Source organism: Vipera ursinii (genome assembly GCF_947247035.1).
Source record: "Vipera ursinii genome assembly, chromosome: Z".
NCBI lineage: Eukaryota > Metazoa > Chordata > Lepidosauria > Squamata > Viperidae > Vipera > Vipera ursinii.
In genome coordinates, this window is record NC_139517.1 from 43084710 (window position 1) to 43108473 (window position 23764).

The 23764-nt window shown below is 38.0% G+C and overlaps 1 protein-coding gene across 2 annotated transcripts in view; it reads right to left on the reverse strand.

The window, feature by feature from the left end:
- PLCD3 (phospholipase C delta 3) overlaps nucleotides 1-23764 on the reverse strand; it is a 250539-nt gene that overhangs the window by 168103 nt on the left and 58672 nt on the right. For both annotated transcript variants that reach the window (XR_014494095.1, XM_083376305.1), the window contains exons 6-15: nucleotides 23435-23636; nucleotides 21655-21799; nucleotides 18444-18596; nucleotides 17576-17692; nucleotides 16087-16122; nucleotides 12295-12454; nucleotides 6212-6328; nucleotides 2838-3016; nucleotides 1468-1603; nucleotides 357-506 (exon numbers count right to left, since the gene is read on the reverse strand). Coding sequence is in view for 1 of the 2 variants with exons in the window: in XM_083376305.1 (XP_083232431.1) it covers nucleotides 357-506; nucleotides 1468-1603; nucleotides 2838-3016; nucleotides 6212-6328; nucleotides 12295-12454; nucleotides 16087-16122; nucleotides 17576-17692; nucleotides 18444-18596; nucleotides 21655-21799; nucleotides 23435-23636 (1395 nt within the window). In the remaining variant the exon portion in view is untranslated. The remainder of the gene's footprint in view (nucleotides 1-356; nucleotides 507-1467; nucleotides 1604-2837; nucleotides 3017-6211; nucleotides 6329-12294; nucleotides 12455-16086; nucleotides 16123-17575; nucleotides 17693-18443; nucleotides 18597-21654; nucleotides 21800-23434; nucleotides 23637-23764) is intronic.

Here is a 23764-nt window from a genome sequence, read left to right on the forward strand (position 1 = left end):
CTGATGTCTCTGGGAGTCATACCAAATGCAGCAATTTGCAAATTCTGCAGCCTCTGATCCTAAGATGTCTGAAAGGTAATTGTTGGAGCACTTTAATACTGAAAATTCCTTTGAAACATCTTGCTTTGTGCCATTTGTTAAATTCACTTCACAAATTTATTCTACAGGCAAACTTCTATGTAGAGCTCATCAGGGCTGGTACTTTAGGGTGGTGGATCTAGCCAACAGATGTAAAAGTCCACTAAATCAGAACTAAAACCAATTAAACAAAAATTGTATAGAATTTCTGCTACTTCTAGGATTACCATTAGTCTCTTCTACTTAAGCTTTCTTGATTCTGGAAGAAAAACACTCACCTTCCCTAATGCTGGGCAATGGTAATGTAAACTGTCCCACAAAATCATTTGATGAAGTTGTATCATAATCTTCTACTACAAAGCGCACCAGTGCCAGGTCTGGAACTTGTATCTGAAACGTCAACGTCTCATTCCAACATGGATTGAATCCTGCACAGGAAAAATCCAAGAAGTAGAAGTTCAAGAGAGAAATAGTATGGAGATGCTTTGTTACAGCCAAATTCCAGTAAAACATATACTAAGAACTGCTTTAAATCTAGCAAATTTAAATTTTGACTTTGACCTTTTTTCTCCACTATCTAGTCTTATTTACAAATTTTCAAGTTCAAATACAATTTATTTTTGACAAAATGTTTGCATTCAACAGATGATGTGATTTTAATAAATGCAAATACTACCTTGGGTGGATATAAGATGTTGCCTTATCCTGTACCTAGCTAAACATTCACCTGCAATAATCTTCTCCTAATTCTGTTGAAAGGAAAAGGATCAATGAAGAATCTGAAAGATCCACACAATTTTCTTATCCCAGCACAAAGATGCTCACTCTACTTACTCCTTGCTGAGAGCATGCCCTCACAATACTATTATGTCAAGTCACTGAAAATTTGGAGATAGCTTTAGGTCTTCCTGTGTAGAAGAAGTGCTTTACATGTTAGGTCAGCACAAGACATTCCATGCAGATAACCAAGGTTTTCAGAGCAGGGAGGATAGGAAGAAAGCATGGCAAAAGCATGTGTATGGAGAAGCCAACTCAGAATAAGCGTGTTTCTTATAACAACCCTGTGGCTGTTAAGTTGTTCCACTGATTAAAGGTCGAATGAAAAAAGCATGCCCAGAGGACTTCTTCAGACTTACAACTCATGTTTCCTTTTATACGGGAATTATAAGAACTAACCCTGAGATTTTCTTAAAATTGTAGCTTTGTTCCTCCTCTAGTTCAATAGCTGGGACAAGGAAATCATGGTCTGTTAGATGCTGGTGAACTAACTGTCCACAATTCATGACTATTCATCATGCTGGGTGGATCCAATACAACCAATAACGTTTGGATACCCATAGATTTTTCTGCCCCTGTTCTTATTGTTTTCATTCCTAGACTTTGTCTCACCATTATTTAACCGATATTCAGTTTGTTTCTTGCAGCAGTCTGCAGGAATTCCATGAATCTCAATTCGTACAAAAGGATCAACAATGGAAGAACTCTTCTCTTTATTTAGTTTGGGAAGTTGCTGAGCTGTAATCACCTGAAAAGAGAAAAAAAATCATAAAATGAGGACCCAGATTGTTGGGGGCAATAAGCTGACTTTGTAATAATGCCGCTTAGGGGGAGGCGAAAGCCCCAATAAGCAGGCATATACATAGAATGAAGGCTATTGCTAAGCACATTTGATTTGTGCTTAGATTGTAAGCCGCCCTGAGTCTTCGGAGAAGGGCGGGATATAAATGGGATTAAAATAAATAAATAAAATAAATAATAATCATTTATGCATTCTTGGCAACTCTTAAAAACAAACAAACAATATACATGGCTGAATATATTAATTAGTAAATCCTAAAATCAGTATTAATTTCCATTGGTTGAATTATGGCTAGAATGGCCAAATGCAAACAAACAGAAAAGAGAGAGGGCTCCTACACTTATAATTGTTCAGTAGAAAAGAGAATTTTGGCAAGGGGCTTGCAAAACTACATATTTGCCACAATGCCATTTTTAATACAGATAATGAAAGTAAAGAAGCCTCATCCTCTTTTGAACTTTAATGAGGGCTATTTGCTCATAGCTATCATCAAATTAAAATTCTGTACCCAGGAATTAATGTCTTCCAAAAAAAACAGAAGTCTGCAGTCTCTGAAAATGATGCAAAGCTATTTTCCATAATTTAATATATACATCCGGGCTGCATGGTAATATATTCCATCAGAAATATTGAAGTCTGACACCAACCACAGTAAAACATAGCAAAGAGGGGGGAAATTCTAAAAAGAAGAAAAAAACTCAGAATTTAAATGGTTTTCAACCAAACTATCTTACAGAGTTATAAGATACAATGAGGGAAGCAAATACATGCTGCTTTAGGCTCCTAAAGGCAGGTCTATGTTCAAAATCATAATAAAATAGAGAATGATTGTTACAAGTAAAAAGGTGGCATCATCTGGGTGCTCTTCTCCAAAATTCTATTAATAGAGTATTGTAAAGTATCCCTTTACAATAAAAAGATCTTCTGGAAGCTCTTTTATGCTTGGCTTTTAAATAAAAGTATTTTATATTAAAGGTATGCATGTTTCAGGTTCTGTAGAACCCGGAAATGGTAGTACATTTAATTATGGTCATGACTGTAAAGCCAAGTATTAGGATTTATGCAGTGACATTTCTTGTTAAGTCTACTGTTCCATCCATTCTACTTTCCATTTATATGCACCTAAATACATATAGCCAGCTATTCAAAGAACATATGTGCATCTTACATCCTACTATACCTTGATAGTGAGGGCAATGGGGTGCTGGCCACTCCTATGAATGGGAACCTTGGGGTCAAAATTACTCTGGTTATTGCGTAAGAAAGCAGGTTTCAGCACATAGCCACAGCAGCCATTCACCAAAAAGCGCCCATCATTCAAATCCATCTCAGCACCTGGTGTCTGGAAATTCAGGGCCACTAAAACATGATCATAGAAAGAAAAGTGATTAAGGTCATAAAACTGGAATATTATCATGGTGCACTTTTATAAAACTTTGTATCTACCGGCACATTCAAAAAAAACCTTAAGAAGCACTGTCACCTGGTGCAAAGTGTGGCAGCGAGAGCAGTCTTTGGGATCTCTGCGATGGCCCAGATTATACCTCTGCTTCTCAAACACCACCAGTTATTGGTCTGCTTCCAAGTGCAGTTCAAGATATTGGTTATGACTTTTGGAGCCATTAATAGTATAGGTCCAGGCTACCTGATGAACCACTAGAACAAGCCCATCCTCCTCGTGCCAACAGAGAGGGTCTACTTTGGATCCCATCAGTCAAAAAACTCTGTCAAGATTTAGAAGAACCTTCTGTGTTGCAGTGCCCACTCTTTGGAACATATTACCCCCTAAGGTAAAATCTACACCCACCCGCCTATTCTTCTCCAAGAGCCTAAAGACCTGGTTCTGCCAGTTGGCCTGGGGACCAAATGCAGCAGTTCCACACTGGAGGTGGCTGCTATATTGATGACAGATTCCACCTCTCACCTCCCATCCGCCCTCTCCCTCTCCTTCTCTCTCTATTCATCATTTGGGTTATCCAGTGCTTTTTTTCTAAAAAAAAAAAAAGGTGCCGGAACTCAGTGGTGCTGTCACTGGGAGCAATGCCGGTGTCTTGCTACGGCGTTGCCACCCGTCCTTTGCACCCCCGCCCCCGCAGCTTGGAGCCACATGCTGCGGGGATTCCACTCCCCACAGCCGCTGTGGGGATTCCCCTCCCCGCAGTTGCCACGCCGCGGCACTTTGTGAGCAAAGTGTGAGTGAGTGGGGGAGCTTTGCGAGCGAAGGGTGAGAGAAAAAGGGAAAAGTGAGGGGGAGAAGGGAAAAAGAGAAGACACTGACTTCTGACTTCCTCTGTTACATGAGTAGAAGGAAGCATTAACACTGAACCTCAACTTTTTGCTTTTCTATAATATTATAAACTAGCCATTTCTATAACAATAAATGAATCTAACCAATGAAACCCAAAATACCCCCTCTTTTTTTTTAGTCATCAAGTTTTTGACACCTTGTTAAGCACTGGCGGTGCTTGAATATTGTCATGTCCTAAACGTGGTACAATTTCTAAAAAGGTTGAAAAGCCCTGATGTAAATGCAGCCTAAATTGTTTATTGCAGATAAATATCTTTATTTGCAGATAATATCTTACTTACTTGTGACTAAACAAAATTTTAATGTACAGATAATACCACCAGAAATTATTTTAGCCTTTTTAATAAATGTTGTTATTGATGTTAAGCTCACCACGGAAAACATCATATATTGTTATGCACATACTAGGTTAATTATTTAAAGACTGAAGTGCAACATAACTAGATTCTAAATAATCTATTTTTCAAAACACACAACAGTCCAAACAGTAAAAGTAAAGTCGAACTTAAGAATATTTCATTCTTAAGAATTGTTTAATTTAAAGTGGTTTAGTTTTAATAGATGGTTATAGATTCAAAATAATTTTCAAGAGTGTACAAAAGATACTATTTTTTTCTAGCATCAGCTAAATTAGACATATTACATTGAGAAAAATCTTTCTCATTTCTTTCCTGTTACCTTTATTGATTTCATTGCAGAGATGTTAACATAGGAAATAGATTATTTTGTTATCTAATTTTACCTTCCAAAAGACAGAAGCAGATGAAAAATGTGAGGTTCTTTCCTGTTGGCTTTTTTGAATTAGCTGTTTCTAGATTCTAAAAGTTTAGTTCCTAAAGAAGTAACCTTGTAAATAATTTTATTGTCCTCCTCTAGTGCAGGGTAGGCAACCTTGGCTCTTTTATGACTCAAGGATTTCAACTGCCAGAATTCCTGAGCCTGCATGGCTCAGCTTGGAAACCTCTCTCTTTCCCCTCAGCATGGCTGGCTCAGGATTTCTGGGAGTTGAAGTCCACGAGTCATAAAAAAGAGCCAAGATTGCCTATCACTGCAATAGGCTTTCAAAAGCCAAGAGAGGGAGCTTTTTTTTTCTTTTTCTTTTTGCAAAAAAAAAGGTGCCGGAACGCCGTTCTGAGCGTTCTATGAGAAAAAAAGCCCTGGGGTTATCATATTTGAGTATTCTCATTGTGTTCCTTTTTCACTGTTTATTTTCTGGGTTCCATTATTTTACACTCCTTTCATTTGCTTCCTTTTTATTATTGTAAGCCACCTACAGTAACCTCATGACAAGATAAGCGGCAAATAAATTTAACAAATAAATAAAATAATAATAATGAGGAATAAAATAGGACCAGACCTGGGAAGAATAAAGACAAGGATATCTGTGTTCAATATACTCCCTCCTATTAATTCCTTATTAATTTGCAGGATCCTGGGATATATATATTTGCCTTCATTCTTGATTATTAATTTGCTCTAAGAAACGCATATTACATTTAGTTCAAAAATATATCTAGGCTGCTGAAGGAAAGTACTATGGAACAAAATATTTTAATGCTTTTACTTTGCACATTATTTTAAAACCCCGAGGAGAGGTGTGCAGCTCAATAGCAGAGCATCTACTTAAGATACAAATGATCTCAGAGTCAGTTTCTTCAACTCTGTGACCTCAAGCCAACAACCATTGCCCATCCTATTCGGCTCAATGGACAGTGTTCTTTCTTTGCCTAAAACAATTTTTTCCAGTGAATAAACAATAACATGAAAAGATCTACACAATGCCAGATGCACCAAGTGATCCGTGATATTCTCACTGGTCACTAGATAATGTGCTACAGGCTTGGCCTCTGCTACTCTGCAGTGCTGCTGCTGCACAGCCAAAGGGATTAATTAACATAAGGAGAACAGAGTTCCACAATAACACAGTTGTGGTCTGCCTTTGTAAGGCAGAGTAAGCTGCCACTCAATCATGGATTGAGCTCACTCCGAACTGCTCATCCTCAACTCTGCTTCTCTCGCAAGCCACTTTCATTTTTCAGGGTAAAGCAAGGATGACTAGGTTTCGAGATTCCAAGTTACTGGGAAGTACCCATCTCTCCTGCTCAGTTATTGAGGTTGTGGGTAATGCTTCTCCAACTTATGATTCACTTGTGAAATCAAAGCAAGTCCAACAGAGAGAGCGACTGGGAGAGAGAAGGTGATTAGGAATGAGATGCATGGCATGGGTTATGCCTCTTTGCTCTTACCAATCTGGCAGCCAACATTCCACATCTCTTGAGGGTTGTAGTTGGAGGAGTTCATCTTCAGACCCAGTGGGTAGATACGGCTGAGGTACCGGGTGTTGTATCGGACAAAAAGATTTCCTGCAGAAAGGAAAGAAACTTCCAGCCTTAGACCAAAAAGAAGGAAAGAGGTCCTGCTGTTGATTTCTATGCACCTAACAATGATGGAATACTACAGATAGATCTTGCTTATCAATGATAATTGGGACCAAGAACTCTGTTGCTAAGCAAAGTGGTCATAAGGTGAGATGTCACATCACCATGACAACTTATGATGGCAGTTCCAGCATTCCCAATTGCAGTTATTAAGCAAATCCCACATAGTCATGACATCCCATGGCCATATGATCACTATTGGTGACCTACTGCTGGCTTCCCCAATGACGTTGCTTCTTGAAAGCCAGCAACAAAGGTGGCAAATACCAATTTCATTACCATAGGACATTGCAACATTGTAACTGAGTGCTGGTTAACAAGATCGAAACCACATGTCCACAGAGACACTGCATCAGCTGCAATTACAAAGACCCGTTGCAAGTACCCATTCAGAACCATCGTATGGTTCAGATGGTTGCTGTACTTGAATTGGTATTATTGCAGATGGTATTCTTTTTTTAAAGAAATTTGTAAACCTTGTACTGCTATCCCAGTGTTGATGCAAAATATTTTAGCAAAATAGTAAGTTACTCTAAGAACTGATGCCTATAGATGAAATAGATGAAAAATACCTATCCATTTAAGGAATATTAATACTTAATGACTATCTAAGGAATATTACCCCTTCATGGATTACTGCCTTGTCGTGGCGAAGGGGCTTGCGTAATTCAATGAAGCTATGAGCTATGCCGTGCAGGGCCACCCAAGATGGACAGGTCATAGCAGAGAGTTCTGACAAAACGTGATCCACTGGAGAAGGAAATGGCAACCCACTCCAGTATCTTTGCCATGAAAACCCTATGGACAGTACCAAAAGGCAAAACGATATGACGCTGGAAGATGAGCCCCTCAGGTCGGAAGGCGTCCAATATGCTACTGGGGAAGAGCAGAGGGCTAGTACTAGTAGCGCCAGAAAGAATGAAGCGACTGGGCCAAAGCCGAAAGGACGCTCAGCTGTGGATGTGTCTGGTGGTGAAAGGAAAGTCCGATGCTGTAAAGATTTTTTCTCCATAGGAACCTGGAATGTAAGATCCATGAATCAAGGAAAACTGGACGTGGTCAAACAAGAGATGACAAGACTGAACATTGACATCTTAGGTATCAGCGAACTAAAATGGACAGGAATGGGTGAATTTAATTCAGATGACCATCAGGTATACTACTGTGGGCAAGAATCCTTCAGAAGAAATGGAGTAGCCTTCATAGTCAATAAAAGAGTAGGAAAAGCAATACTGGGATACAATCCTCAAAATGACAGAATGATCTCAGTTCGAATCCAAGGCAAACCATTCAATATCACAGTAGTCCAAGTCTATGCCCCAACCACCAGTGCTGAAGAGGATGAAATTGACCAGTTCTATGAAGCACTACAGCACCTTATAGAACTAACACCAAAAAATGATGTTCTTATCATCATGGGGGATTGGAATGCTAAAGTAGGAAGCCAAAAGATAACTGGAATAACAGGCAAGTTTGGCCTTGGAGTGCAAAATGAAGCAGGGCACAGGCTGATAGAATTCTGTCAAGAGAATACGATGGTCATAGCAAACACTCTTTTCCAACAACCCAAGAGACGGCTCTACACATGGACATCACCAGATGGTCAACACAGAAATCAGATTGACTATATGCTCTGCAGCCAAAGATGGAGAAGCTCTATACAGTCAGTAAAAACAAGACCAGGAGCTGACTGTGGCTCAGACCATGAGCTTCTCCTTGCAAAGTTTAGGCTTAAACTGAAGAAAGTAGGGAAAAGCACTAGGCCAGTCAGGTATGAATTAAATCATATCCCTGTTGAATATACAGTAGAGGTGACAAATAGATTTAAGGAATTAGATCTGATAGACAGAGTGCCTGAAGAACTATGGACAGAGGTTCGTGACATTGTACAACAGGTAGCAACCAAAACCATCCCAAAGAAAAAGAAATGCAAGAAAGCAAAATGGCTGTCTGAGGAAGCTTTGCAAATAGCTGAGGAAAGGAGGGAAGCGAAAGGCAAGGGAGAAAAAGAAAGATACACCCAATTGAATGCAGAATTCCAGAGAATAGCTAGAAGAGATAAGAATGCCTTCTTAAATGAACAGTGCAAAGAAATAGAAGAAAACAATAGAATAGGGAGGACCAGAGATCTTTTCAAGAAAATTGGAGAAATGAAGGGAAAGTTTAATGCAAAAATGGGCATGATAAAGGACCAAAATGGCAGGGACCTAACAGAGGCAGAAGAGATTAAGAAGAGGTGGCAAAATTACACAGAAGAACTATACAAGAATGAGCTTAACGTCCCTGATAATCACAATGAGGTGGTCACTGACCTCGAGCCAGACATCCTAGAATGTGAAGTGAAGTGGGCCTTAGAAAAGCTGAGCAACAACAAAGCTAGTGGAGGTGACAGTATTCCAGCTGAGCTATTCAAAATCTTAAAAGACAATGCAGTAAAAGTGCTACACTCAATTTGCCAGCAAATTTGGAAAACTCAACAGTGGCCACAGGATTGGAAAAGATCAGTTTACATTCCAATTCCTAAGAAAGGCAGTGCCAAAGAATGTTCAAACTATCGCACCATTGCACTCATTTCTCATGCTAGTAAAGTCATGCTTAAAATCCTACAAGCTAGACTTCAGCAGTATGTGGATCGAGAACTACCAGAAGTGCAGGCAGGATTTCGAAGAGGCAGAGGAACTAGAGATCAAATTGCCAACATACGCTGGATCATGGAGAAAGCTAGGGAGTTCCAGAAAAACATCTACTTCTGCTTCATTGACTATGCTAAAGCCTTTGATTGTGTGGATCATAACAAACTGTGGCAAGTTCTTAAAGAGATGGGAGTACCAGACCATCTTATTGGTCTCTTGAGAAACCTATATGCGGGTCAAGAAGCAACAGTGAGAACTGGACACGGAACCACTGATTGGTTCAAAATTGGGAAAGGAGTCCGGCAAGGCTGTATACTGTCGACTTCGCAGCTAACAACAACAACAACAACAACAAAGGAATATTAATTCTGTATTTCTACCAAATATATTAATTATCTAGCTATAACACCAAAAGCTATAACTCTCCTAACATCTACCACTCAAGTCAAATACTTCCTTGAATATCTTTCTCCAAATATCCCCTAAAATCTGATGGTAGCTAGGAAGCCCATCTTTTCTCTGGCAGTCCCTGCCTATAGAACACTTTTCACCTTTGATGTTTGGCAGGTCTCCAACACTTTTAGCCTTTCATAAAGCTTTAAAGCTGGCTTTTATCTCAAGTGCTGGGATAAGATGAGGTGACTGCACATCAGAAGTTTGACCCAATTCCAGGTTTTTATTTTTAATGGATTTAGTTTTTATAGTTTTAATGCTGCTTTTATGCTGTTTTAATTTTTGATTAAGAGCCACCTAGAATTGGTTATAAGATGGGCAAGCTATATAAATCTTTTGAATCAATAATAAAAATTACAAATAAAATATATAGTGAAGTTTCAGATATTGATTAAATAGTGACTAAATCTTAACTATTATAGTATATAATAAAATAAATTCTTGGTTTAGAAAATCTCTGTGGGGGTTCTTTGATTATACGAATATCTTTACAGAAAAAATAATTGCCAGTTAATGAGGGAGGATTTGTTCTTCCTAACCTGGAACCCATCATGTTTACCTTTGTCAAGTATTAAATGTCAGAAGCCAACAATTGGTATTAATTTTCAGAGGTAGGCAACTATGGAATATACATATAGAGTATAACATGGCTGGTTGGACGGAATATACTAAAATTCTAGTATCTCTGGAAATAATTATCTCAATTAGAAAACTATGGAATGGAATGTCTGATAAAAGTTCAACCCTTTTTCCTCACGTTAAATTAACTTTATGAAGAAACCCAACTTAGAAATTGAAAAAAAAGAAGATGATATGGAAAAATTGGATGGAAATGAGGATATTTACCTTGAATCAAATGATAAATGATGTGAGTGGATTTTTACCATATTGTGTGTTAAGAAATAAATATCATCTACATGATATAGCCCAATGGAAATATTTACAGTTATAACATTTGCTAACAACATTTGCTAACAACAGCAGTATTCTCAGCTTCTGAAACACCCAAGATACTAGAACAACTTGTTAATTCCTTTAAACTAAAACCCCTCCATAATTTCTATAGATATTGGTTATCAAGAAATCATTTTGATATTCATATGCTAAGAAATGACTGGAATAAAAAATTAGACGTTCCTATATTGCTTAAATAATGGAATGGTGTTTTAATGTCCATATCACCAGTGTCAATGGATCTTATACTGTAACTTATACAACAACAGAAATAATACCTAAACTCCTTTACATCTATATAGAAAAGAAAAAGAAATGCTTGCCTAGGCCAGCATTTATTGAAGGTGTAGTAAGGATAATGTTGTTTTAAAACAGATGTTTCTACAATTTCCTTTACATACTAGGTTTTGGGAAGAAGTGGTGGACTATATAAATGTAAGTATGTGACAAAAGCTAACACGTTCAGGAAATAATATTCTTCTGAATTACATATTTAGTCTTGAATTTGATAACTGGACAACATAAAATGGATTCTCCATGCTCTTACTATGGCAAAATACTGATATTGAAGCATTGGAAAGATAAATGAATAGTCCCTTTTACTCAATAGATAAGGACCAGATTGCACCAGCAGATTGTCTGTAGGTTAATTATTGCACTTGCCACCATGTACCTACAAATATAATGGAATATGGAACTCATTTGTACAAAGCAGGTTTTTAAAAAAGATAAATGTATTAAACATTTACATGTTTTTCAATAATAAATGCATTTTTGTTGCATTTTACTTCACTTTTTTTTAAAAAATGCACTTTTTGCTTTGTTCTTTGACAATGTATATATTTTTATTTTTGTCTTTTGTTCTTTTTTCATTTCTTTTCTATTTCAAAATCAACAAAAGAATAAATTAAAAAAATAACTTCAATTTGTTGTTGAATGAGTGGATGTTTAATGACGACTACTTGTATCCCAACTGGAAGTGGCTAGAACACAAGGTCATGAATAAATCAATCAGTCTTGTCCTGCTTGACTCACATATCCATGTTCTGCCAGATAGAATGTTTTTGAGCACTGGGGTATCTTATTACAATATTGCAGTTTATATTCTGGCACTCCTTCTCAGTCTCTAAAACCTGGCTACCTATAAGACTAGGCTGGAGGTCAAGACTTTTGTAATACGTTCACCTACTTTCTACAGCTTTTACAAAAAGTATGTATATGTATGTGTGTGTGTCTATGAATTACAGAATATGTATATTAGCTATACTCCTATTCACTACCTTTGGTTCACAGATCATGTTATGGTAAGATGTTTTTTTAAAAAATGTGTGATGAACAAGGTATAATAGCCTATGTCACTATACAAAGCCATAATAAATAATTTCACATTTCATGCTATATTCAAAACAAATTAACCACATTAGAAGTTAATCTATGGAGATTCTCAGTCATTCAGATCATGGTTGTCCAAAAGGTGCTTTTCAAAAGGCAACTGGACTTTCTTTGTTTTTCTTTGAAGACATTTTGCTTCTCATCCAATAAGCCTGATGGTGTTTCTCTTCTTTATCAAGAAGCTTGGATGAGAAGCAAAATGTCTTCAAGGAAAAACAAAGAAAGTCCAGTTGCCTTTTGAAAAAGCACCTTTGGGGTTAAGAGTTAGTGTTATGTATGAACAAAGCTATTGTTCTCTCTTGTTTTATCACAATCAATAATGTCCAGGTTATACTGTACCCTTAAAAGACTCAATTATACTTTAGGCAGCCAGCTGGAAAAGATTTGAGCCAGACCAAGCCACAAAGCAAGTCAGCATATCAGAGCCCTTGACATCCCAAAGAAATCAATCTCCCATACCTGAATCTTTGATCAGTTTCCTGGCTTTCCGCTCACTGAATGATGACATCTCTGCAGGCTTCTGCTGGAGCAGGGCATCAGACAGGCTTTGGAATGGAACAGCCCGGCAATATACAACCACATCAGAGAGTTCTCGGGAAATCTGCACTACATCCTTTGCCTGAAGAAGTGCCATGTGCAAAAAATTAATTTAATTTTAATTCAACTAATTTAAAAATCCACTTCAGGTAACACATCTTACTTTGCAAACAAATTAATTCAGGCTTGCCAATAGCCAATAGTTTGGTACTATTAAGTAGAGTCTAATAATAATTTTCAGTCAACTTTTGTAAGTTGAAAATTCCCCCCCCCGCTCTTCATTAATACCATTGCTGGGCCATACCATGGATCCTGTAGATCAGGGTCCCCAACCCCCAGTCCATGGACCGGCACCGGTCTGCGGCATGCCAGCAACTGGTCCATGCAAACAAGCAAAGCCCCATCCATAGGATGCAGACAGCACACAAAACCACACTCCCTCCAGTCCACAAAAAAACTCTCTCCACAGAAGCAGTCCCTGGTACTCAAATGATTGGGGACCTCTTTCAAGGGTTAGGAAATCTAGCTAAATTATATGTGGACTTGCTTACATAGATTTGGCTCAGCAGGTGGCAGTACAGTATTTAGCTAATTTTTGACAGATCTCAGAAACTAAGCAGAATGGCCCCAAATATATTTGGACAGGAGACGGGGAATTTCTTGTCTGAGAGTCCAAAAAATCTCAGAAAAATCTGAAAACTGAAAATCTCCATAGAACCAGCAAGTAAGCTACATAGCTCAGAGAACCAAAAGTAAGGTTCAACTTGAAAGAATCTTCACCTTTTTTCCATAAGGCTGCATTATTAAGTAATCATGTAAGGATGTATTTACCACAAAGATGAGGTCTTTTGAAGATATTACTTCTTGGACCAACACCAACCTATCTTTAGTGGTGACACTGTAGCACAGCAGCTGTTGGCATGCCTCTTTTAGCACAAAGAATGAAATTTCTGGGTCCTGAATTGGATGTTAAACTTCCCTTACCAGCAAATGCTCTTGCAGTGGCATATGATGACATCATCATGAAAAGCAGTTAAAAGCAATTGTGGATATTATGTTTGTAGGCGGGCATAGCATCCTATAAAAATAGCACCTCTCTTTCCCTGGAATATTTTCTTTCAGCATGGTTATGTTATGATCTTTATAGAACATCTATCCCTCTACACGTGGAATGGTCATCAAGAAAGGGTTTCAAGGAAATAAAGAAGACAGTTTTCTCTTCACTTGTTTTATCACAATATTTTAATCATCAACCAAGATGAATAGGATACCCTCAAATTTGGCTAGATTTGAGTACGGATAGGTAAGAGTCTATGTTGTTTGCTTGCTCATCACACTTACCAGCTATGTTGGGATCTCTTCCAAGAAGGAAGGAATAAAGGTAAAAAGTAAAGGTTCCCCCGCACATGTGTGCTAGTCGTTTCCGACTCCAGGGGCCAGTGCTCATCTCTGTTTCTTTTTATTATTATTATTAAAGAGTTTTACAAAAAAAAATTACAATACATATCCCCAAAACCCCCCCACCCCAAACCACCCCCCTTCCCCCCCCACTTCCCAGAGCTGAATACAGGGTTATAGATATAATAATCATATTCTAACTAAAATTATCCATTATAAAATTAACCAAATTCATAATGTGCTTTAACTCCCCTTTAACATAGATACATTCAAATTATTAAAAACATAATAATAATAACTTAAACAAAAATATAATCAATACTAATACTAAAATTAATAACAATATCCCTCTAAAATCTACTCATAAGCTAAGTGTAACTTTTTAGTCCCATATTTATTCTGAATATAATCTATTCATCTTCTCCAAACTGAAATATACGGTATCTTTCTTGCGAATGATCCTTCAAATAAGCAGAAATCTTAGACATTTCTGCAAGATTCGATACTTTAAGTACCCATTCTTCTATAGTAGGCAATCTATCCTTCTTCCAGTATTGTCCCACCAGTAACCGTGCTGCTGTTATCAAATTCAACATCAGATTGGTTTCTTTAGTATCACAATCTACAACAATACCCAATAAAAACAATTGTGGAGAGAACTTTATCTTTCTCTTAAAAATCTTTTGAATGTTCCACCAAATTTTAATCCAAAAAGCTTTTATATTTCTACAAGTCCACCACATATGAAAATAGGTGGCATCTAAACTACCACATCTCCAGCATTTAGACTGTAGGTTAGGATACATGTTGGACAACTTTTTGGGATCCAAATGCCATCTATAAAACATTTTATAAAAATTTTCTCTTAAATTTTGAGCCTGAGTAAATTTAACATTTCTAACCCAGATTACCTCCCAAGTATCCAGCGGAATTGGTTCCTGGATATTTTGTGCCCACTTTATCATACAATCTTTAACTAATTCCATTTCTGAATCCAATTCAATTAAAACATTATATATCCTCCTTATATGCGCACGATTTAAATCTCTAATTTGTTTTACTAAGTTTTCATCTGTAGTTGTGATGCCAACCTTCTGATCCAGCTTCCACCTAGCTTTCAATTGGGTATATTGAAACCAAGAGTAACTTATGTTTTCTTGTTTTAACTCATCTAATGATTTAAGTTGCCAATTATTCCCTTCCAATCTAAGTAATTCCTTATAGGAAAACATATCCAAACTCACTCCCATAGATATGCCTTCTATCGCGTGTCCGGGAATTCCCCAAATCGGTATTTTATAATTTAACTTATAATAATACTTTTTCCAGAAACGCAGCAAGGCACTTCTAAGAATATGAGATTTAAAAGCTCTGTCCACCTTTTTATCATAAAGCAAATATGCATGCCATCCATATACCAAGTCCCAACCCTCAAGGTGAAGTATTCTTTTATTAGTTAAATTAAGCCAATCGCTAACCCATGTCAAGACCACCGCATCATAATACAATTTCAAATTAGGCACCTTGAGTCCCCCTCTTTCCCTAGCATCTTGCAAAATCTTAAATTTGACTCTTGGTTTTTCCCCCGCCCAAATGAATTTATTAATACCCTTCTGCCATTCATCAAGGTTGGCATCCTTTTTCAATATAGGTATCATTTGAAACAAAAAGAGAAACTTCGGCAGAACATTCAGTTTAACAACTGCAATTCTTCCCAATAGAGATAATTGTAATTTTTCCAATTATTTAAATCCTTTTGTATCTTCAACCATAGTGTTTCATAGTTATTCTTATATAATTTTGCATTTGAAGCTGCAATATACACTCTCAAATACTTAACCTTTTTTACTATTTCAAAACCTGTTAATTTGATTAACATTTCCCTTTCACTCATAGTCATATTCTTAGACAATATCTTGGTCTTATTACTATTTACCTTAAACCCAGAAACCTTACCATACTGAGTTATAATTTCCATCAAATCTATAAGCGATTGTATCGGTTAAGATAATTGTATCGGTTTCAAAGCCGAAGAGCCAGCGCTTGTCCGAGGACGTCTCCATGGTCATGTGGCCGGCATGACTAGATGCCAAAGGCACACAGAACGCTGTTACCTTCCCACCATAGTGGTTCCTATTTTTCTACTTGCATTTTTACGTGCTTTCGAACTGCTAGGTTGGCAGAAGCTGGGACGAGTAACAGGCGCTCACTCTGCTACGTGGCACTAGGGATTTGACCCGCCAAACTGCCAACCTTCTGATCGACAAGCTCAGCGTCCTAACCCACTGAGCCACCGCGTCCCTAAGGAATACTCACCTGCAAAGGTCTGATTTCCTGAAGAGAATATATAAACTGAAGAAAGAAGCAGAAACAAAAATTAAAAGATCTCTGCGTGTATAAAATTACATTTAGTTATATTTTCTAGAGGAAGAATTTAAGCAATTTTATTGGATTTTACTAATGATGCACGATCTTGCTTCCTACAACAACCAATCAGATGCTTCTGGAAGACAACTAAAAGGCATGAAGGCATTATTATCTCCTCAGGTTTGTTCCCAGGACATTTTATTAATATAGTTTCAACCTCTGATCTTGTTTCCATACAGCTATCATAACTTAACAATTTCTTATTAGATTTATTCTCTATCTACCTGCCCTTTTTGCTCTTTATTCAGTCAAATCTTTGACGCTGCATTCCAAAAATAAAGTAGACATTGTATGAAAGAAAGACTCTTTTGCCAGTCAGCAGTCAGCTCATTATTACAAACATATCTTTTTAAAAAGTTTACCCATCACTGGCACATATTGTCCTATATACATACAAACACTCCAAAGAATCATAGGAACTGATGCATTTTGCTAGCAGTCTCCAATTTGAAACATTTAATGTAGACTTTGCCCAAAAGAAAGTTGTTTACTATTTTCTCTATTTTAGGAAAACAAGGACCTTTGAATTATAGCAAAGTCTTAAGTAAAAGAATTACTTTAAATGCACAGAGGCTGTCTAACCTGAGATGATGATGGTTGTCGTTTGGCTTGCAACTGACCACCCTATTTATATTCAACTCTAACACTTTTAAAAGGAAGCTTCTGACAGCAGAAGACCCCAATTTTCCATTTTAATTCAGAAGAAACGATGCTCTCATTTGATGACATAAACTCTTCCAAAGCAACAAGAGTGAAATGTCTGATTTGTTGTAGTGCTCTGTTAAGAACTCCAGCCTGATTTCTTCTGGTTATTCCTTTTCTATCTCACCCAATTGTGAGCTTTCTGTTCCTCATCATCTCCAGCCATAAATCATGCTTGATCTTTATTGAGCTATTTGTGGGGGCAGGGGAAAGAAAAGATGTTTGTAAATTTCCACTAAGAATATCCAGTACTTTTGTAGTCCCCTTCTTTCTCAATAGCATAAATATAGCAAATGCAGGAAGACAGTGATCTTAGAGCTGCAGCACTGGGGGTCTTTTTTTTGGGGGGGGGGGCTGCTGAGTTTCCCCTAAAAGGATCATTCTTTACCTTATGCTTTTGACACATTTGGCTACATGATACAATACCTGGACTGCAAAAATCCAGATAACGGTTAGATGTAAGCAAGGAAGTTGAGATAAGTTTAAAGTCTGTCCCATCTGAGAAGTTTATCTTGAGACCCAGAGAAGTCTACTTGCACCTTCTTTTCAGCAGTCCTACTTCGGCTGCATTCTTGACACTGAACTGTATTGGTTTGCTTTTACAGAGTATCCACCTTAGAGGTTTCCCTAATATTCTCTTAATCACCCCTTCAGAAAAAATGGATCTAAACCTCACCCTCTGGTCTTCTTCCTCCTGCATTTCTTCCTCACGATTGGACATCAAGTAAACTCTTGGATCAGTCTTGTTCTCTGATAGTTTTTTCCCCTTCACTAATATCTTCCCCTTCAATTGCTGCAAGGTTTGGGAAAGAAAAACCAATAAACGTAGCTCTACAATAAAACCTTCCTAATAATCTTAATTAGCTGAGTGGGGGATTGTGATCTCCTACATCCTTAAATCAGCAAAAGTATAACTCGCGCTGCTATTATTCTTCATTTAATTTTACATTTTTTGTGAAGTACCAATATGGCATGAAAAATAAAGCATTTATTTATTTATATTCCACTTTTATTATTTTTACAAATAACTCAACACAACTTCCTCCTCCTGTTTTTCCCACAATAACCTTGTGAGGTGTGTTAGGCTGAGACAGGCTGACTAGCTCAAAGTCACCCAGCTGAATTCACGGTCCCCCATTTTCTAGGCTTAATCACTAGAGACCAAACATTATTTCAGGTGTGAAATAGACAATCAAGAACATAAAAATTTATTTTGAGTATAAAAAAGAACTAAAAAATATAGAATAAACATTTAAAGAGTACAGTCACTCCAAATGATAGAAGTTGGTAATGTGCAATTCTTAGTCCCTCAAATTTCTGGGACAGTGATACTGTACAAATCAGACCATGGCTGCAAAGCAATGTTGATTTGTCAAATGCATACTTCTTGTTCTGGAGCGTAGAAAGACCAGTTTTCTATTCATCAAATCACACTCTCTTCATGATTCTCAATGTGGTTTGCATAGCCTGTAGATTACTAGGAAAGATGTTGATCACCCACCTAGGAATGCTGGACAATTGAAAATAGAGGCAAACTATATTACCTCTGGTGAGGGCAGTTGCTTAGACAGATCTCCATCCAGAGGTTGGATCAACAGCATGTCCCCTAGAATAGTTTTCAGGTGATAGGCCATTGTAGACTGCTGATCCAGGCCACAGTGGTTTTCCAGAGAAAGAATCACAGGATAGGAAGAGTGCTAGGGATATAAAGTAGGATTGGAAGTCATCATTTCTCTACAGCAGCCCTTTTCAAATATTGTTTATAGGAACTATTTTTTCTTGTTAATTCAGAGAGAACTTCTGGATATAGTTTTATACAGATCTGCCATTTTTTTTCATTTTTTTACAAGCAATATAAAATAAAAATAACAGCACATAAACATTTCCTCGTTATGTGTCAACAGTGGGAAAACAAAATAGTTGCTGATATTTCTTTATTATGCAACTATTGAAACTGACACTATGAAATTACATGATGACAACCAAGTGTATTTGTATATATAAATCTTGCTGCCAGCTTTCTCAAATTCATGTGATGTGCTGGACAATATAGGGGTACTCCAGAAGAATAAATCAATTCATTTTCCAGAAGGCCCTAAATGTTTTATTTGTATGGAGCTGTAGTGGTGCAGTGGTTAGAATGCAGTATTGCAGGCTAATTCTACTGATTTTCAAGAGTCCGATCCTGATTGGCTCAAGATTGAGTCAGCCACCCATTCTTCCGAGGTCGGTAAAATGAGGACTGATTGTTGGGGGTAATATGCTGACTCTGTAAATCACTTAGAGAGGACTGTAAACCACTATGAAGTGGTATATAAGTTAAAGTGCTATTGCTATAACAGACCAAAGTAAATATGATATTTACACAATTATTTTGACCCACAGCTTCAAAACATTTCATAACAATTCTGCTGCTATGTTGATTTTTAAGGCCCTAAAAAGTTTGAGTGGAGGGTACATTAAAAACCCATTCTACCTTATGCAAAGAATTTATCAATCAACAGTTGTACAATTAGGCTAGAAGACTATATGGGGTTAAATTATTTCAAATACAAGGATTTACTAAAATAACAGGTGGCAAAGCACCATCCTAGAATACCAAAGATGCTTTTTTACGAGGCAACTGGACTTTCCTGTTTTTCTTTGAAGATGTTTCGCTTCTCATACAAGAAGCTTCTTCAGTTCTGGCTGGATGATGGGGAACTGTCTATTGAACAGCCCTCTCTTAACAGAGGGATATGACATCATCTGTCTTCAGTCCACAACACAATCCTTTCAACAGTTCAAGAAGGCTCCACAGCCATTTGCACTATTCAGGTGAACCTGATGACACAGATAAACCTCCAGGTGGCATCAATGACTCTCTAAAAGAATGCAAATTACCAGTATAAATCCTTCCATTCCCCACCATCCAGTCAGAGCTGAAGAAGCTTCTTGGATGAGAAGCAAAACGTCTTCAAAGAAAAAATAAGAAAGTCCAGTTGCCTCTTGAAAAAAAGCAGCTTTGGTATAACTATGACCTGGATGATTGAGAATCTCCATAGACCCTATTATATATTTTATTTATTTATTTTAATCCCATTTATATCCCGCCCTTCTCCGAAGACTCAGGGCGGCTTACAATTTAAGCACAAACCAATGTGCTTAGCAATAGCCTTAATTCTATGTATATGGCTGCTTATTAGGGATTTTGCCCCCCCCCCAGCGGCATTATTACAAAGTCAGCTTATTGCCCCCAACAATCTGGGTCCTCATTTTACCTACCTCAGAAGGATGGAAGGCTGAGTCAACCTTTTCTGGATGGTTCTAGAATAAAGCTGTATTTTGAAAACATCCTGACAATTTATTAGGAAATGAGAATGAAACAAAGAAACTAGAGGCTATCTCTAAAAGATATATTAAAATGCTTGCAAATTTTCAAAATCTTTTTTTTAATGCCCCAGATCTTTTAAGATTTTGGCATCCCAAAGATCTCATAAGCTTTCAACCAATCTTTATTACTTCTTAAAATTTAATTCTGGGACACTTAACAATACAGGGAGTATTGTGATTGTTGCATTGCCAATATATGAGCAATATAACGCTACTTGATAAGGAGTGCTGGGAAGCCTCTAGTGAAAACTTTTCATTTCACATAACAAATAATGTTTCTTCTAATAAAATATATAGGCCATATTATATATAAATCAAGAATGTTTTTTTATTTCAACTATTGCTTTAATCAGTAATATAGCATATGAATAATGATATTAAATGTGGTGGAATCACTGGCTAAAGATGAGAGTGGTCCTTTAGGGTAATAAAGAGACATTCCAGCTTAGGATTGGTTAGAAGACAAAATGTCTCAGCTCAAACGCTAGATCTATATCTGCCATTTCCCAAGGAAAGGCAGACAGTCTGGTAAGATTCCTGTAATATAGGTCAGGGCTTTTCAACCTTTTCACCCTTTGTACCACTTTTAGGATACGGCAATATCTGAGTACCACCAGTCACCTAGCAAGGTGTCAAAAACTTGATGACCAAAAAAAAAAAAAGGAAAAAAGTGATGAAGTACAGGTAGTCCTTGACTTACAACAGTTCGCTTAGTGACTGTTTGAAGTTACAATGGCACTGGAAAAAGTGCCCCCCAAGCCACAGCTGAGTAAGAAACCTGCCTGCCTGCCTGTCTGGCGGCACTCTTCCTCCTGTCCTTTCTGTTGAGGATTGGCAGCGGGGGTGGGGTGGGGGTGTTTAGTTTTTATTCCCTCTGTCTGCTGGGTGGTTGCAGCAGGTTTTGGTCACTTCACATGACCCTGGGACACTGTGACCATCATAAATATGAATCAGTTGCCAAGCATCTGAATGTAAATCACAAGACCCTGGAGATGCTGCAACATTCCAGCTGATCGATGCTTCTTCTGGGCTCAGAAGCCCCAGGATTAGCGCTCAGCTCCAGCTGGAGACTTCCGCTGATCCTGGAGCTTCCACTGAGCCCTGTCAACTCTGCAGCTCCAGCCGCCTCTCGCTCAGGCTTGTGCGGTGCTGCCACTGGTTCAGCTCATTCCCCTCCCCCGCTACCACTTTTCTAGGATGGTCGCATACCACTTGCCAGGTGCCAATGTACCACAGGTGGTACCCGTACCACTGTTTGAAAAGCCCTGATATAGGTGATCAACAATAAAATATCTATGAGTGGTTCTGGTTGTTTGCCCGACATTAAAACTCTACTAAAAAAGAAGATCTCAAGTATAAAACGTGCATTGTAGTTTAGTCTACCTTGAAGGCATGGTCCCGGATGCTTTCAATTACATCCCGGAAGAGGATCTTGGAGGTAAGAGTATGGCCATGATAGATAATGGGCTCTCCATTAGAACCTTCCCAGCAGTCAAGTTCCACGCAACGGCACCCTTTCATTAATGCCCTGCCAATGGGGGAAAAAGGATAAAGAAATAGATTTTGCATTTCAGAAATGCAACTGGGATGGACAGAGGTAAAAGATAGTGGAATTTATAGTTTTCATTCCAACACTCAAGATGTTCAGCTTGGTATGCAATCAAGATGCTTCTCTAAAGCTTCTGAAGCAAATCTAGAATATGTGGAACTATATGTGCTTTTGAAGTTCAAGAGACACCCACATCTAAAATTATATAAATAGATACATATAAGACAGCCTAAGAAAAGCAATGGGCTATGCCGAGTAGCATAATCAAACCAATTAATGTAGAAGCTGTGGTTTAATTAATTTTATGCAATATTCATAAAACAAAAATTATATTACAGTTCAGATAAATGAGGATCAAGTTGAGGAAATGTAGTCAGACTGTGCAGGTGATGTAAAAGAGATGGTTTATATTTTGTGTTATTGTCAGAATCCATTTATATCACATCCATAAATGTATGTTTAAAACATTATCCGCCCCCATGGATTCTGCCATCTCCCAAGCGCATGTGGATTCAGCCTGCCTTAGGTTATTTCAAAGACCAAGGGAAACCTTTTGAACTGGGGGAACAAAGGGGAGGGTTAGGGCATCTGGCCTGTGTCTCCATTTGAATCTGTAAAGGAAGAAGGCAATAACCATAAAGATTCGAAATTCCCTTTTTCCCATGAAAGGGATGACACAAAGTAAAATGATGGGGGGCTGACCAAATGGGATTGAGGGGAGGGGGGGTTGAACCGGGAACCCTTTATAAAGTTTCAATTTGCAAAACAATATCAAGTCCTGTGTTGTATTGCCACAACCAAGCATGTCCTAGTAAAAATTCCTTTTGGACTAGAACTGACTCCAAGAGTTTTTGTTTCCCTAAGACGTGGATTGGGGTGGGTCCTGACAGTTATGCATTATGTGAGCCATTGGACTTTCTATAATACGTAATCTGATTCTCCTGTTGAACTGGCCAAATTCAATATCTTCTCTGGCTGTTACAAGGAGTCACATGCTTGGATCTGATGACAGAGCTCCCAGAGATTTCCTGCATACTTCCTTCAATTCACAAAAACTGCAAATAATATCTGCTGACCATATCTGCTCTTCACTATATTCTGTTCAAAATGGCCCCGGCCTAAACTGTTCACTCAAGGACAGTTGAGAATAATATGTGAATGTGAATAATACGTTAACATGCTATCTAGTTAACGGAACCACCTGATGCTAGAAAGGTGAATAAACAGATGGAAAGGGCAATTCCTCCCCAGATACCAGTCTAATTGTTCCTTTCTGTCATCTTACCATGTCCTTGTTCATCTTGTTCTATTCAAACTACACCCATTCCCATTAACCAGTTATCCTCTCCTATTCCACTGCTCACCCAGTTCCCCTTCAGTTTTCATGAATCATACATAAAAACTCATAACAGATGGTTACCAATTCTCAGGATATGATAGGATCTTCATCCCCACCTCTGCCCCCAAATATATGACCTTCTGACTTGCTTTCAACTAGACCTTTGTGGATTTCTGAGAACAATACCTACTCTGCTACCTCCTTTTCTATCACGTTCTCTAATATGACCCACACTGGCTATAGTTGTTCACAGTTGGGTCGTGAAAACTTCTTACCGAACATATGCCTCAGTGCTACTGGCCCCTCCAATCTGATTGTCTGTTAGGTAGGTATTATGGGAGGAAGAGATGAAGTAATGGCATAAAGGCTGGCTCATATCCTGATAGATCCCAGCATGGGCCTGGTTAAGGATGTTTCCCGCTGAAGATAGTAAGTACATTGTGAAACCATCCAGCATCATGAGATTGTGTTGCCTGGCTGTGGAATAGAGACAGTTGGTGAAGCAGGTTTGACTACAATCCATGAAACAGATTGACCAGATACATTTCATAAGATACTGTTGTATAATCTCCAAATACCTGCATCTCATTCTTTCCCTCTCCCTG